This window comes from Dreissena polymorpha, chromosome 16 (genome assembly GCF_020536995.1).
Source record: "Dreissena polymorpha isolate Duluth1 chromosome 16, UMN_Dpol_1.0, whole genome shotgun sequence".
In the NCBI taxonomy this organism is placed as follows: domain Eukaryota; kingdom Metazoa; phylum Mollusca; class Bivalvia; order Myida; family Dreissenidae; genus Dreissena; species Dreissena polymorpha.
In genome coordinates this window covers 28852559-28866634 of record NC_068370.1, presented here as the reverse complement: position 1 = coordinate 28866634, position 14076 = coordinate 28852559, and the positions used below count along the sequence as shown (strand labels likewise).

At 34.5% G+C, this 14076-nt stretch overlaps 3 protein-coding genes across 4 annotated transcripts in view; 2 read left to right on the top strand and 1 right to left on the bottom strand.

Annotated features, from left to right (window-relative positions):
* Nucleotides 1-6496, top strand: part of LOC127861733 (neurogenic locus notch homolog protein 1-like) — a 195471-nt gene extending 188975 nt beyond the window's left edge. The window contains exon 10 of the mRNA XM_052400417.1: nucleotides 4386-6496. The gene's annotated coding sequence lies outside the window, so the exon portion shown is untranslated. The remainder of the gene's footprint in view (nucleotides 1-4385) is intronic.
* LOC127861556 (uncharacterized) overlaps nucleotides 1-6496 on the top strand; it is a 28999-nt gene extending 22503 nt beyond the window's left edge. The window contains exon 6 of the mRNA XM_052400167.1: nucleotides 128-6496. Coding sequence (XP_052256127.1) covers nucleotides 128-316 — 189 coding nt within the window. The 3' untranslated portion in view covers nucleotides 317-6496. The remainder of the gene's footprint in view (nucleotides 1-127) is intronic.
* LOC127862663 (pikachurin-like) overlaps nucleotides 1-14076 on the bottom strand; it is a 232930-nt gene that overhangs the window by 99632 nt on the left and 119222 nt on the right. The gene's annotated exons all lie outside the window — the stretch shown is intronic.

Below are 14076 nucleotides of genomic sequence, written 5' to 3'. Positions count from 1 at the left end.
TAATTATTCATACAGGATGATATTTGAAAAGAATTTCGCACACACAAACGAAAAATATCTTCTATAGATTTATAGAACCTAGTATCGTAATGAACATGAGCTAGACCACACTTACCTTATTATGCAGGGGAGAGACTATCAACCACTGGCAGCCCGTGGTCAACTCGGAAGCGAGTATGATCGCATAGCAGACCGTGATGTGCTTCCAAAAGAGTATGATGACGTAGAAATCACAGAGATGAGCATTCAGTCCGACGTCCCACAATACAGAGCACCACTAGCAGCAAGGACGATGGTTACTAAAACGAAGAACTGAAAAGCTGTCAATTCAACTGAAACCAAAGGACAAGCCGTAGCCGTTACGTTAAACGAGTGTCACTTGCAACATAACACCAGTTCCAACAGAGCTTCAACTGGTATACATGCTACGCTTAAAAAAGATTATATATTGTTAAAGATAAACAAAACAATATTTTACTTATTTACATTCGCATGTATAAATTATGTATCACAATAACAATACCAAATTAACATTGAGTTTTTAGTTTTAAAAACATGTTTAGAAAATTTGTATTCTCTCAAACAGGAATCTGTTTTTTGATGTTTATGACTAATGTTGTGTGCGCGTTTTTCCTTAATGTCCTTACAGGATATTCTACCAATAAAATATTTATTTGACGCTTCAATTTCGTGATTTCTGTTTATATTATGTTTATTCTTGATGTACAATAACGCTGTACACTGTGCATGTATATTGATATTTTTACGTTAATCGCAATGCTATTCGGCAAAATACTCAAAGTTTTAATGACGATTTCAGTTTACAGCCGTCACAGTTTGAATCGATGAATTTCTTCTATTGATAGAATGCGATTTTGGCGCACTAGTTTGCCGAATAATGTCAACACTCAAGTTTAAAACCGTTTTTTTAAGTTAACAGACTGTTGGCTTAATATTCGTAGTCCGGAATGTGCTAAATGTTGGACACAAACACAATCATATGGCGTTACAAATGAATTCAACCCTTGTCAATTCATTTTAAAATCACATACCGTAGCAAGTATACTTATTTCAATGAAACTACCATGTGTTGAACAACATGGACCATCGTTGTTTGTTATTTCCACTGAAAATATTTTTTTTTAGAAATATGGAGTTCCACAGTTCCGTTACAATTTTAGCAATTTTGCCAATACCTATTTTGCTGTTTTTATACGCTTGAATGACCTTTTTGCCGTTTCTTTAATTATTTTAGCCTTTAAGTAGTATAACGAGGATACATACTTGACTGAATCAAATTCAGTCGTGTTTTAATATTACAAAATATTACTTACGACTGATGGAGTAGTTTGCTTTTGCATGATGTTAAAATACATAGATTGCTTTGAGAGTATTTTAATACCGCTTTATCTTTTTGACATGCATGATATTGTTACTTCTGGATGAATGCGTTACGCGGTATTAGAAGTGTTAATATTTACATGCTTGTATTGTGATAAAAAAATTTAACTGCATATAATGTTTCTGTACTTCGATATTATTTATTGTAGAAATCTACAAACTATAAATCATGAACAATTTATATATTTCTTTGATAAATGGACTGTATAGTGTACGCACATTGCATGCATATATTTCTCTGTTCCTTTTTACTTAAAAAATGAATATAGTTCGAATATATCTCGAAGCTAGTTTTTCGTTAGATTTCTGAATATATGTTTCGATGTTATTTATCATTGAGATAAATGAACTGGTACATTGCATTATACTGTCTTTGTTATATATCATTTAGGCATACATTGACTGTATATTGAGAGAATCGATTTCGATATTATTGGTTAATGAGATAAATGATCTATATCGAACCGATGTACTGGAGATATATATATTAATTTAATGAATGTATATATAAAGTAAGTATTTAGATGTTTTCCTGATGTAAATCTATGTACATTTTTGTTGGCTCAGTTTTCCTGAAATGGAATCAACTACTGAGTACATGTGTTTTGATTTTGTTTAGTTTTTGTTTTTTACAAAAATAACATTATATAGTGAACATGTATTTTGATTTTTTATATTACATAACTGTATAACTGTCAAACGTATATTGTTGGTTCTGACATAAATGAAATGAATATTGTGTACATATAGTTTTACTGTATCTTTTCCTTCAACTATTAAATTACTGTGTATTGATCACATGTATAGAGTAGTGGTTTTATTTTCCCGGAGATGTGATAACTGTAAATGATCCAAATGTATATTGATTTTATTTTTTTCCGGTTTTATAAGTATGGGATATTGCTCACATACATTTTGATTTGGAGGAGATACATCAATTGAAGTGTGTGCCCATGTGTGTGGATCTTATATGTTCATGCTATAAACGAACATGAGCTGTTTTGAGCAAATATATTTAGTTATCATATTATAATATATTATTTAGATGTATACATTCCTTATTTAAATGAATGAAAATAGTGCGCAAATGTATTTCGATGTCGTTTTTATACCTGATGTAAATGAATTCCGTAATGTACGCATGCACTATGTAAGATTGTGTTTCAAAAAACTTGAATTACCTTTGCGTGTAAATTATATTGCTTATATTGGAGATGTATTTCTATTTATAATCCATCGTTTTTGCTAACATATTTGCTCGGGTTTTACATACTAAATTGTTTGATTGGCATTGACCATGAACTGCATGAGTTTTTTTGGGATAAGCTATTACTTTTACTGGGAACAACACATACACTTACACTTACAGTACATTACAATAATTGTTTACAAATGTTGAAGAAGTTATGTGTTTACCTTACATGACTATGTAGCGTATACATATTTTTGCCTTTCGCTTCTTTTAGAGGTTTGAAATAAATATTAATCCTCATACTAAATACTGAGATCAATGACTTCATTTAAAGAAATCGCTGTATATGCATTTGACTGATCGACTGTCTTAATTTTTTATAATCTCACGATTTAATTGAAAGCCTGGAAAAAATAAACAATAAAATGCCATTATTAAAATTATTATATAATAGTTATTCTCCTATCTTCATCAAACTCAACTTACTAAAAGTAAACAAGCACTAGTCAAATTCGAACATTTGCGATAAAAAGGCTTAAGGTGTTATCTATAAGAGTGTCACTTTAATTTGTGCGATGTCAAATAAATTAAGAGTTAAAATTAATCATAACTTATTGGACTCTCCACTTAAAAGCAATTGGTGATATAATAACATTGTTCGTTACGGCTAGCACGTTAAAATATTAATACAAACACGCTTCGACCGCAGCCACTAATAATAATGTTGTTGAATCAGAGATTTAATAATTTGAAAAATATTTAGTTTGACGTCGAAGTGTTAATGGCCTATATATATAGTTCGGTGTTATGAATAACTTCTATTTTCGGAAGAACGAAGTAGTTCTCACGAACTGTCCAAATCCCATCTTGCGATCGCTCGTAAATGTTCGGGATATTCACATGAAATATATTGTCACACACACAAATAAAAACGAGCATTTTGTATCTCGTTAAATCTATGTTACAAGAATACATATATCATTAAAATCTTGGCAGTTGCTATAAAGAACACTGATTTGTTGAAGGTTAAATTTATTTTTTTGAAATATTTTGCGAAATATTTGTTAATTTTGAGTATTTATGTTGCTTTACTATATCTTTGTTTGAATATGCTTGAGTGTTTTTTTTAGTTATTCCACTTAAATTTACAAACAAAAATATAGTTACAAACACAATTTCGAGTTACAAAATGGGCTGATCTGTGTTTTTGGCTAGTTGGCTGTCCGAGGGGATATTTTTTTTAACTGATACTTGTTCTTATTTCATTTCATCACTCCTCAAAAAGTTTCAAGTATTTTACTATGGGTCACCTTAACAATTGAGTAATTTAATTGGAATAAAATCATATTATACGCTTTCATTGGTTTTCATTCTTAATCACGATGATATGTGGTTAATGTTAATGTTTGTTTACACTATTATCGTGTTTGAGTAATTTTGGACTAATTGTGTTGTTCAGCTATTCATGAACCGGTTTAAACACCCAATGGTTACAATGGTCGTTCCACGGCGGTATCTCTAGTTTTAATCATGTTTTGTGATTAATATTTTATGCTATGTATTTTATTGTATAGCATAACCAATTGGTCAAATGCCTTAAATTAAAGACAAGCGGACACGACGCTCTGTTCATGATTCTTGAGTTTCATTGTATCTATATATTTTATAAACGATGATTAATCGCATTACGTCTTGATTTCTTTGTGAAACTACATAAATCTGATCTCGCTGGATATTCTCTGGGATTATTAATGCGAGACATATTTTTGCTTAAGTTAGAGACTACTTTAAGGTGAAATGGTATAAACTCAATATACTTTATGCAGACATTTTATAATAGTCATTGATCATAATTCGTAGTCGACAAAACTCAAAATGGTGGATACTCAATAAGATTAAAATGGATTACTGTCAGCCTTCTTGGATGAAAAAATGTTCTTCGAAGTTTCTCCACTAAATATTAAACTTCAAACGTTTTATATAAAACACACACAATATAGCTGGACGCCAGTATTTATTTTGTTATGTCAATAATGATTTAAAGTCGCCATCTTGGGTTTGCTTAATCTTACATAACAGCAGTTTCCTTAAAACTGAGCACACTTGATGAACTCAATGCATGGAAGTTTTTGAAATAAATATATTATTGAAAAAGGTCAAAATGGAAGACTGGTGGCCATTATGTATTGCTTTTAGGATCTGTTTTATTGTGTGAAGAGTTACATACAATTTCATACGGTTGATAAACATAACGCGTGCAAGTGTTCGACGTAAAGATTCCACCAAAACACAAGCCAGGCGACTTCTTTCTATCTTAAATTGTTTAAAGAGGCAAATTTATCAAGTTAACTTCGTTAACATTTTTTGAATGAGTTTGATTCAAATCAAAGTAGTTGATTTACACGGTAACTTTATTTATGTATTTATTTAACTGTATTTCGATAAAAGTAAACTTGCAAAATTGCCGTCTGGTGGTTAACTATAGTTTTCATTGGATATTAGCACTGTTGTATGTGTAGTACACACATACTGTATAATTATATATAATTGTTTTTGTATGTTAAGCTTCATTGTACTTTAATGGAATTTAATCATCCTTACAGTCTTTTTGCAGTTTTGCATATTATGTATGGTACATACTGGCGTATGGCAATAACTAAATAGCTTTATTCTAATATTTCATTAGTAATTTATACTTGTCATCATACAACTGAAGGTATACACTTGAATATATTATACGAAATGGTATCATTTATCGGTTACATAGTATAGATATGTATACAATAAAATGTAGCCATGCACTGTTCTTCGAATCTATCTTTAATTTTATGATATTTTTTCCGACACGTACGGTTTGAACACAGCGCAGTTACTCTATGTGATAGTATATCTTCTTTGCTATCGCGTGCTCTGATTTTTCTTGTTGCTGATTTTTTCTTTCCACGCCAGATGACTCTTATTCCTCACCGTTTCTATCACTTACCTAACAGATTGGTTAGATAAAAATAAACCGTATTTCTTTATGAAATGTTGAGTTTATATACTGTACATAATGTTTTGTATAAGATGCTTAAGTCCCTCTTGACCGTATTGAATGTCTATATTGAAATAATTATGTACATTTTGTTTAAAGCGACTATGAAAACAAAATTCGTCCAGCTGTAGAAGAAACATCTTAAAACATAAAGTTAATAACGCCATCTTACAAATGACTATAATAATGAACATATAATTGAAATAACTATAACTTTCTGAGAATGAACAAAACAACGTAGATCGTGTGTGTTGGCTTTTCTTTGTTGTTTAACATGTGTAATTTTTTACATCATCCGTTTTATTTATATTTTATTTATTGTTCATTTGTTTAGTTTTTTGTCCCCTACCGATTACACCGGAGGGGACTTATGGTTTGCGCTCTGTGTGTCATTTATGTCAGAACCAACAATATCCGTCAGTCTGTTAGTCCGTCAGTCTGTCACACTTTTCTGGATCCTGCGATAACTTTAAAAGTTCTTCATATTTTTTCATGAAACTTGAAACATAGATAGATGGCAATATGGAGATAATGGACATAATTTCATTTGTCCCTACGTCAAGAATTCTGGTTGTTATGGCAACAAATAAAAAAATATGTCAATGGTGGAGTTTCACCGGTAGGGGACCATATTGCTTTGCAATCTCCTGTTCTTTATGTGTTTATATATTCATTTATTAAATGTTCTTATTATTATTTCGACGTTTGTATATTTGTTGAATTGATGATTTCTTTAAAGTATCACAGGTTTTTTGTAAGTCTGATCATTCGTTTCGGGAATATACTCTGTTGTTAAGAACTCTCAGAGTGGATGTATGAATGGAATTCTCTCCTACAGTATATTACAGTATAATAAAAATAGCCTCTTAGAGTTTTTGTTTGTTTGTTATAAGCCTAACCAACAACTTACTTAACATAGAAGTAGTAAGTATTCACACGATTATTGTGTTCAGGTAATGGGTCATGTACGTTTGAAAGTCACACTCGTGTATAATTCCTACTTTGAATGTAACGTCATTTTGAATCTTGTCAGATTGGTTTTATTTCATTTTAAAGGGATATTAATTGATTAGCTGAGTAATAAACGTTGTTTTAATGAACAAAGTAAATTTAATCTTTCCTCAATTTGAAATATGTGTATGAAGGAATCTACACACACAAATGTCGCACCAACTCGGTTACTATAGGACATTTAGTCCGAATGAGACGCATCTTTAAGTACATACCATACCAGCTAGATAACTATCTTATATAACGTCTAAATGAAAGTCAGGTACAAGCAGATACATACTGACAACACCAATAACACTCTTTATAGCAGTTAAGTTGACAATACTATAGCAAGTCTGCATTAAATTCAGCTAAATTCAGATAAATACCGGCCCACCATCAGTTACACTATGATTATACGAGATGTTACTATACGAAGATGTCCATGTATGCTGTTTGGTTTACAATATGCCATACACAACACACATATAGAAGCAAATATATACTGCTATCAAAAATGTCATTCAACCAATACACATACATACATTTCAAAATATGATATCGCCGTTCTGTACTGTAATCACAAATGTTACTCACCAAAAGAACTAAATAACAATATGATTTGGAGAGTCTTTACTGGCATAAATAATTGTTCACCCCACAACAGATATATTACACTATGATATCGCCATTTGTTCTGACATCACCAAAATGGTATTAACCCCAAAAAGCCATATTACAGTAAGATATTTCCAGTCTGTATTGACATCACAAATATTACAACCCACACCAGCCATGTAAGAATAGGATATCGACGTATTTACTATTTTCAAATATGATATAACCAGTCTATACTGACTTCAAAAATGTTTCTCCTCACGAAAGCTATGTCACGTTATGATATCGATAGTCTTTGCTGGCATCACGCATGCTAGACATCAAAGCGTTTTGGAAACAAAACGAGATCGCAAGTTTTAATTGACATCATAAATGACGCTTCTCTCATAACAGCTGTTTAACAATTTGAAACCGTATGATTACGCAAGTCTATATACTCACATTACAAATGTTACTTATAAAAACGTTGCCATATGATATCGCTTTCTATACTTATATTACACAATGCTTCTTCACACAACAGCTAAGTTACACTATAATATCGCCAGTTGCGTTGAAATCGCAAATGTTACTAACCGTAACAGCTACGTTACGATATCGCCAGTCTAAACTGCCATCACCAGAGCTTTAATAACTATAACAGCTTTATTAAAGTAAGATATTCCCAGACTATACTTGCATTAAAGCTATTTCTCCACACAATAGCGTTGTAAGAATATGATATCGACATTCTTTACTGATATCTCAAATATCAAACCTCAAAACCAATAGTTTACAATATGATATAAACTGTCTTTATTTACATCCCAAAATGTACTTCCCACACTAGTTTTGTTATTATATGATATTGTAAGTACAACTAATATAATAGATATATTTCTCCTCATAACATCTATGAAACATCATGATATCGATAGTATTTACTGATCACAAATTTAAGATCACATCAAACATGTTAGTCCCCAACGCATTTAGGAAACAACACGATAACGTCTTAATTGACATCACACATGCTTCTCCTAATAACAGCTGTTGTGCAATTTTATATCGCTACTATATACTTATATCAAACACGTTGCTCTTACAACATCAATGCTGCAATACAATATCGCAAATCTATATTACACATATTTCTTAGCCCAACGTTACCATATTATATCACTATACTATACTAACATCACAAAATGTTACTTCCACAACAGATGTGTTACAATATGATTTCTATAGTTTATACTAAGATTTCAAGTGTTACACTCCACAACAGCTATGCTATCAAAAACAACATTTGTGATTCAGATTATAGCATGGAATGTTGCAGTAGGCCCTATGTCAAGGTCACAATTCAAATTCAATTTTTATTTAATAATTCAACTCAAATGTTCACTTTTTCGATCGATTTTAATTTTGATTCGCAGAAATTACATTTATTTTAAGACAGAGTGTAGCACGCAAGAAACAGGACCCAATTCATATGTTTAAGGTCAAGGTCACGCCTTCACGGGAAAAAAAATCCAGATTAAATAACGATTTTCAGTATGATTTTTCTAAGGTGTGGGGAGAACGTGTCTCATGCAAGAACCTGGTTCGAGGTAAAGGTTTCGATGTCAGTGATACATGCACGAAATCAACCACTTTCACTTTCGCGTATATTTGTCCATTATTGACGGATTTTAAATAAACATTGGTAAGGTGACCGATATTACTTGGCGTAGCGTGATGACAAGAGCTAGGTCAATAACAACATTTAAGTTATATATAAAACATAGTATTAAACATACATTTTCACATGACCTGGCTAAAGTTGAAGCATACCGAATCGGAGTGGTAGACGCAACACACTGCCTCTGGTTCAAATGTTAAGTTCATGTGCGAACTAAAATAAATTGTTTTGCCCACTCTTAGCAACACAAATTATGGGCGTATGTTTGTGACAATCACACTTTTCTTTGAGATATTCGTTGTCGAAGAAAAAACTTTATATTATTGTACACAGTTTTATGTAGTAATTTACATCATTTTATTGTGCAAAGTATAACACTAAACTAATATTCCGATTTAATTGATTGTTTTCACCCTACTCCCGTTTTGTACACACTTAGTATTTAATTACTTCACGGTGTTTGGTATGTAGTGGTATAGTTACTTACGGATATGAAATTATAAACAAAGTTTATGCAATTACCAATTTTTTTTATAAAACTTTAACTAGATATATGTAGTGGACGTTGCTTTAACTTGTTTAAATATACTTTCATAAGTATTCTTGTTGCAAACCTAGCACCATAAACTATTGAAGGCATGCAAACATTAAACGCTGTAGATACTGGGACTAACTGCGGAGTAGTTTATGTAATAATCCGAAGATAATATATTGGCTACAGGATGAAGATCAGTTTCAATATGTATATCAGTGAACGGATGGATGTGTCAAACGCGAGACAAGCAGTACATCTGCCGGAACAAATGTTGTTAAAATATTTATTAACGCTTCCCTTAACACCAACCATAACATCGAGTTTCATAGTGTTTTTTTTACAACTTCAGAGTGCGACGCACGCATATTCCTATCCGAGTTGCCTGATGACATAGAAAATATAGCCCTAGCAAATTAGACATGTGTTCCTGATTTGGTTATATCTAACCACATACTAAGTTCAATTTAAGGGTCTACAAAAATACTTGTAGCATTGTTTTCTACTTCTGCATTAAAAGACAACTGTCAAATATTTCTTCTAAAAAAATGTGGATATTTTGCGTCACCATTGGCTGATGTTTGTTACTTGCAACTGAGATTGTTGTACATAATTTAATAAGGAATCGTCGTTTATAGTTTTGTCAATCATCATTCTTATCATAAATACGTTTGTTTGATTCTACATCTCAGGATATTTCGTTTGCCAAATATTTTACCTGTTTTCCCTATTTTTGCATTGTCTGTCTAGCTCAACATATGAAAGCGAATTTTTGTATGAAATACTTTCTTTCAAAAATTATGTCAAGTTCTGAGAAGGGGGTTGAGGTAATTATTGAGATGCGCTTATTTACTAATACTTAGATTGTTCTCCTGATACAACCACCGTGAAATTCTAGACTCATGAGTATACTTTCTAAAGATAACTTGAATGTCCTTTATTTAAAGCAAGTGAAAACTAGTCATCATCTTAATACTCTGTCAATGTGTAACTTAAATTAGAAATGTGTGGAACTTATGTTTTCGTTTTGCCAGTCAGCAACATGTTCGGCACAGGCTAAATAAAACCTCATAGCAACGAATTAGCCGACCTTCGGCTCAGGGCTTGTATTCCCAAATCTGATGTCATTTTATCAATGAAATAAAATATATTGTAACACACTGCGATCTTTGATATATATGTGAGTTTATGGGAGGAGTCTATAGGTAGCCAGCATCGGGAAAAAATGATGACCAAGTAGTTGCATACATCCATCTAGAGGTAGTACGTAGCATACATCCATCTAGAGGTAGTAGAAGATGGTGTTTACTATCTTCCGTAAGAAACAGACGATGTAAATGAACATGTGAACATTATAAGATATTGAATTCACATTTTAATAAAAAAATATAAAACAGCGACGGTATTACAATATAATGCGCGTGTGCGCTTTACTACCAAATTCTTTAGCGGAGTTTCCTGCACTATCGAGTGTTTGCCACTTTAAACATAGATTAGTGGGGCAAAAGTGGTGATCAAGTCGGGTAGCCATCTCTGATGATTTCTTGTGATCTAATCTAATATATCCATTATATGCATCTTTTGACGATTTAAAAACCTAAAAATTTTAAAGCGTTGCAACGCAAAACGATTAAATAATTTGGAGAGTTTTGTTGTTGTCGTTTAAATTTGTGAAACTATGAAGATTGCTTATATAACGTATAAAATACGCAAATTATTCATGCTTGGCAGGATAGCTCAGTTGACTAATGCGTTTTTACTTCAGGATTGCGGGGGTCACTGGTTCGAGCCCTGCTGCGGGCTACATTTTTTTCCTTTTTAAAATTTTATTTTTGATATTTTACTGGAGCTTTTAAAATTTAATGTTTACATTTATCAATATAAAGCATTTAATGACAAACTTCAAAACATGCAAAAATCTGTGAAAAGGCCCCTTTAATTTAATAACAAGTTTTATCCACATAACATTGAAACTACCGTTTAAATTCAAAAGCCTGTTAGGAATAATGGGGCAGCTCGCTAAATTTTGCTTTTACAGGTCCCGGGTTTGAATCCTAGGACTGACACTTCTAAAAATCTCTCTCTCTCTCTCTCTCTCTCTTTCTCTCTGTCTCTCTCTCTCTCTCTCTCTCTCTCTCTCTCTCCCTCTCCCTCTCCCTCTCTCTCTCTCTCTCTCTCTCCTCTCTCTCTCTCTCTCTCTCTCTCTCTCTCTCTATATATATATATATATATATATATATATATATATCTATATATATATATATATGATATTTCAGTTTATTTGTGGCGGTTGCAAACACATTTCACTCATATCATGGAGGTCAATATTAATATTCTCTGATATGTCGTCCAGTGCTCTTCCAAGGGAGATAGCCGCCTCGTATCTTCATAGTGTTAACGCTGCTTTTCGGCTAAAATACGCACTTAACTTTAAGTACCCGAAACTGACACCATGATTTTATTTTCATTTAAAACTTAAGGAGTTCTAACAAAATCAATGTGTTATGCTGAGCAATATAATCGCAATGATATCCGTGTTAATTAATGATATACATCAGAAGACCGACGCAAGGATTAGTTAACATGACTCTTTCGCTGTAATGAATTACGTACGTAGGTAATAACAACAAAAAACGGCGATACTTCCTGCACACCATATTCATTTAGCGTACACATGTGTCGTATAACTACCACACTAGACTTAGGTATATTATCGGACATTGGTTATGTACCCATTATATATTATCGGGTATTGTTTGTTCACCATATTAGTGGGTATCGGCTGTTTACCCAGTATAGTTATTTGTTCATGAGTAATGGCTGTGTACCCACTTCATTAAAATGATGTATACCGTTGACATTATTTTACTGTTTATTTGGCATGTATTAGTTATGATTAATTTTAGCATTGACACACCTAGTGTGCATATTTACATACATGTGAGGTATTTTTACAGCTACTTGCAGCTTTACGTCAGAAATAGCCAGTTTTGAACTTACACGAAAACAGAGCCGCCTTGCCACTCTACTTACAAAAGGCATCCAAATCAGGATCGCATTGCAACTCTACACACCCATGCAATCCAAATCAGGGCCGCCTTGCAACTCTACTCACCAAGGCCATCCAAATCAGAGCCACTCTATTCACCCAGGTCATCGAAATCTGAGCCGCATTGACACTCTACAAAGCCAGTCCATTCAAATCAGGACCGCCTTTATTTCCACTCACCAAGGCCATCCAAATCAGAGCCGTCTGGCAACTCTACTCCCCCAGGCCATCCAAATCAGGGCCACCTTGCCACTCTACACACCCAGGCCATCAAATTAGAGCCGGCGTGCCACTCTACAAACCCAGGCCATCCAAACCAGGGTCGCCTTGCCACTTTTCAAACCCAGGTCATCCGAATCAGGGCCACCTTGCCACTCTATACACCCAGGCCATCCAAATCAGAGCCGCCTTGCCACTCTTCTCACCCAGGCCATCCAAAACAGATCAGCCTTGCCACTCTACCCATCAAGGCCATCCACAACAGATCAGCCTTGCCACTCTACCCATCAAGGCAATCCACAACAGATCAGCCTTGCCACTCTACCCATCAAGGCCATCCACAACAGAGCAGCCTTGTCACTCTTCTCATCAAGGCATTCCAAAACAGAGCCGCCTTGCCATTCCACTCATAAAGGCCATCCGAATTAGGGCTGCTGTGCCACTCTACTTACCCAGGCCATCCAAATCAGAGCCGCCTTGTCACTCTACTCACCAAGACCATCCAAAAAAGAGCTCCCTTGCCACTCTAATCACCAAGACCATCCAAATCAGAGCCGCCTTGTGACTCTTCTCATAAAGGCCATCCAAAACAGAGCCGCCTTGCAACTCTACTCACCCAGGCCATCCAAATCAGGGCCGCCTGGCCACTCTACTCATCAAGGCCATCCAAAACAGAGCCGCCTTGCAACTCTACTCACCCAGGCCATCCAAATCACGGCCGCCTTGCCATTCTTCACACCCTGGCCACCCCAATCAGAGCCGCCTTGCCACTCTTCTCATCAAGACCATCCACAACAGACCCGTCTTGCCACTCTACTCATCCACGGTCATCCAAAACAGAGCCGCCTTGCCACTCTACTCACCCAAGCCACCCAAATCAGAGCTCCCTTGCCACTCTTTTCATCTAGGCCATCCAAAATAGAGCCGCCTTGGCACTCTACTCGCCCAGGCCATCCAAAACAAAGCCGCCTTGCCACTCTACTCACCCAGGCCATACAAAACAGAGCCGCCTTGCCACTCTACTCATCAAGACCATCCAAATCAGAGCCGCATCGCCACTCTACTCGTCAAGGCCATTTAAAGCAGGGCCGCCTTGCCACTCTACTCATCAAGGCCATCCAAAACAGAGCCGCCTTGCCACTCTCCTCATTTAGGCCGTCCAAAACAGAGCCGCCTTGCCACTCTACTCATACAGGCCATCCAAAACAGAGCCGCCTTTTCACTTTACTCATCTAGACCATCCAAAACAGAGCCGCATTGCAAATGTACTCATCTATGCCATCCAAAACAGAGCCGCATTGCCAATCGACTCATCCAGGCCATGTTGCAGGACAGTTAAGTTCTGAAGGAGATAAAGACCTTGATCTCTTCATTCTGATAT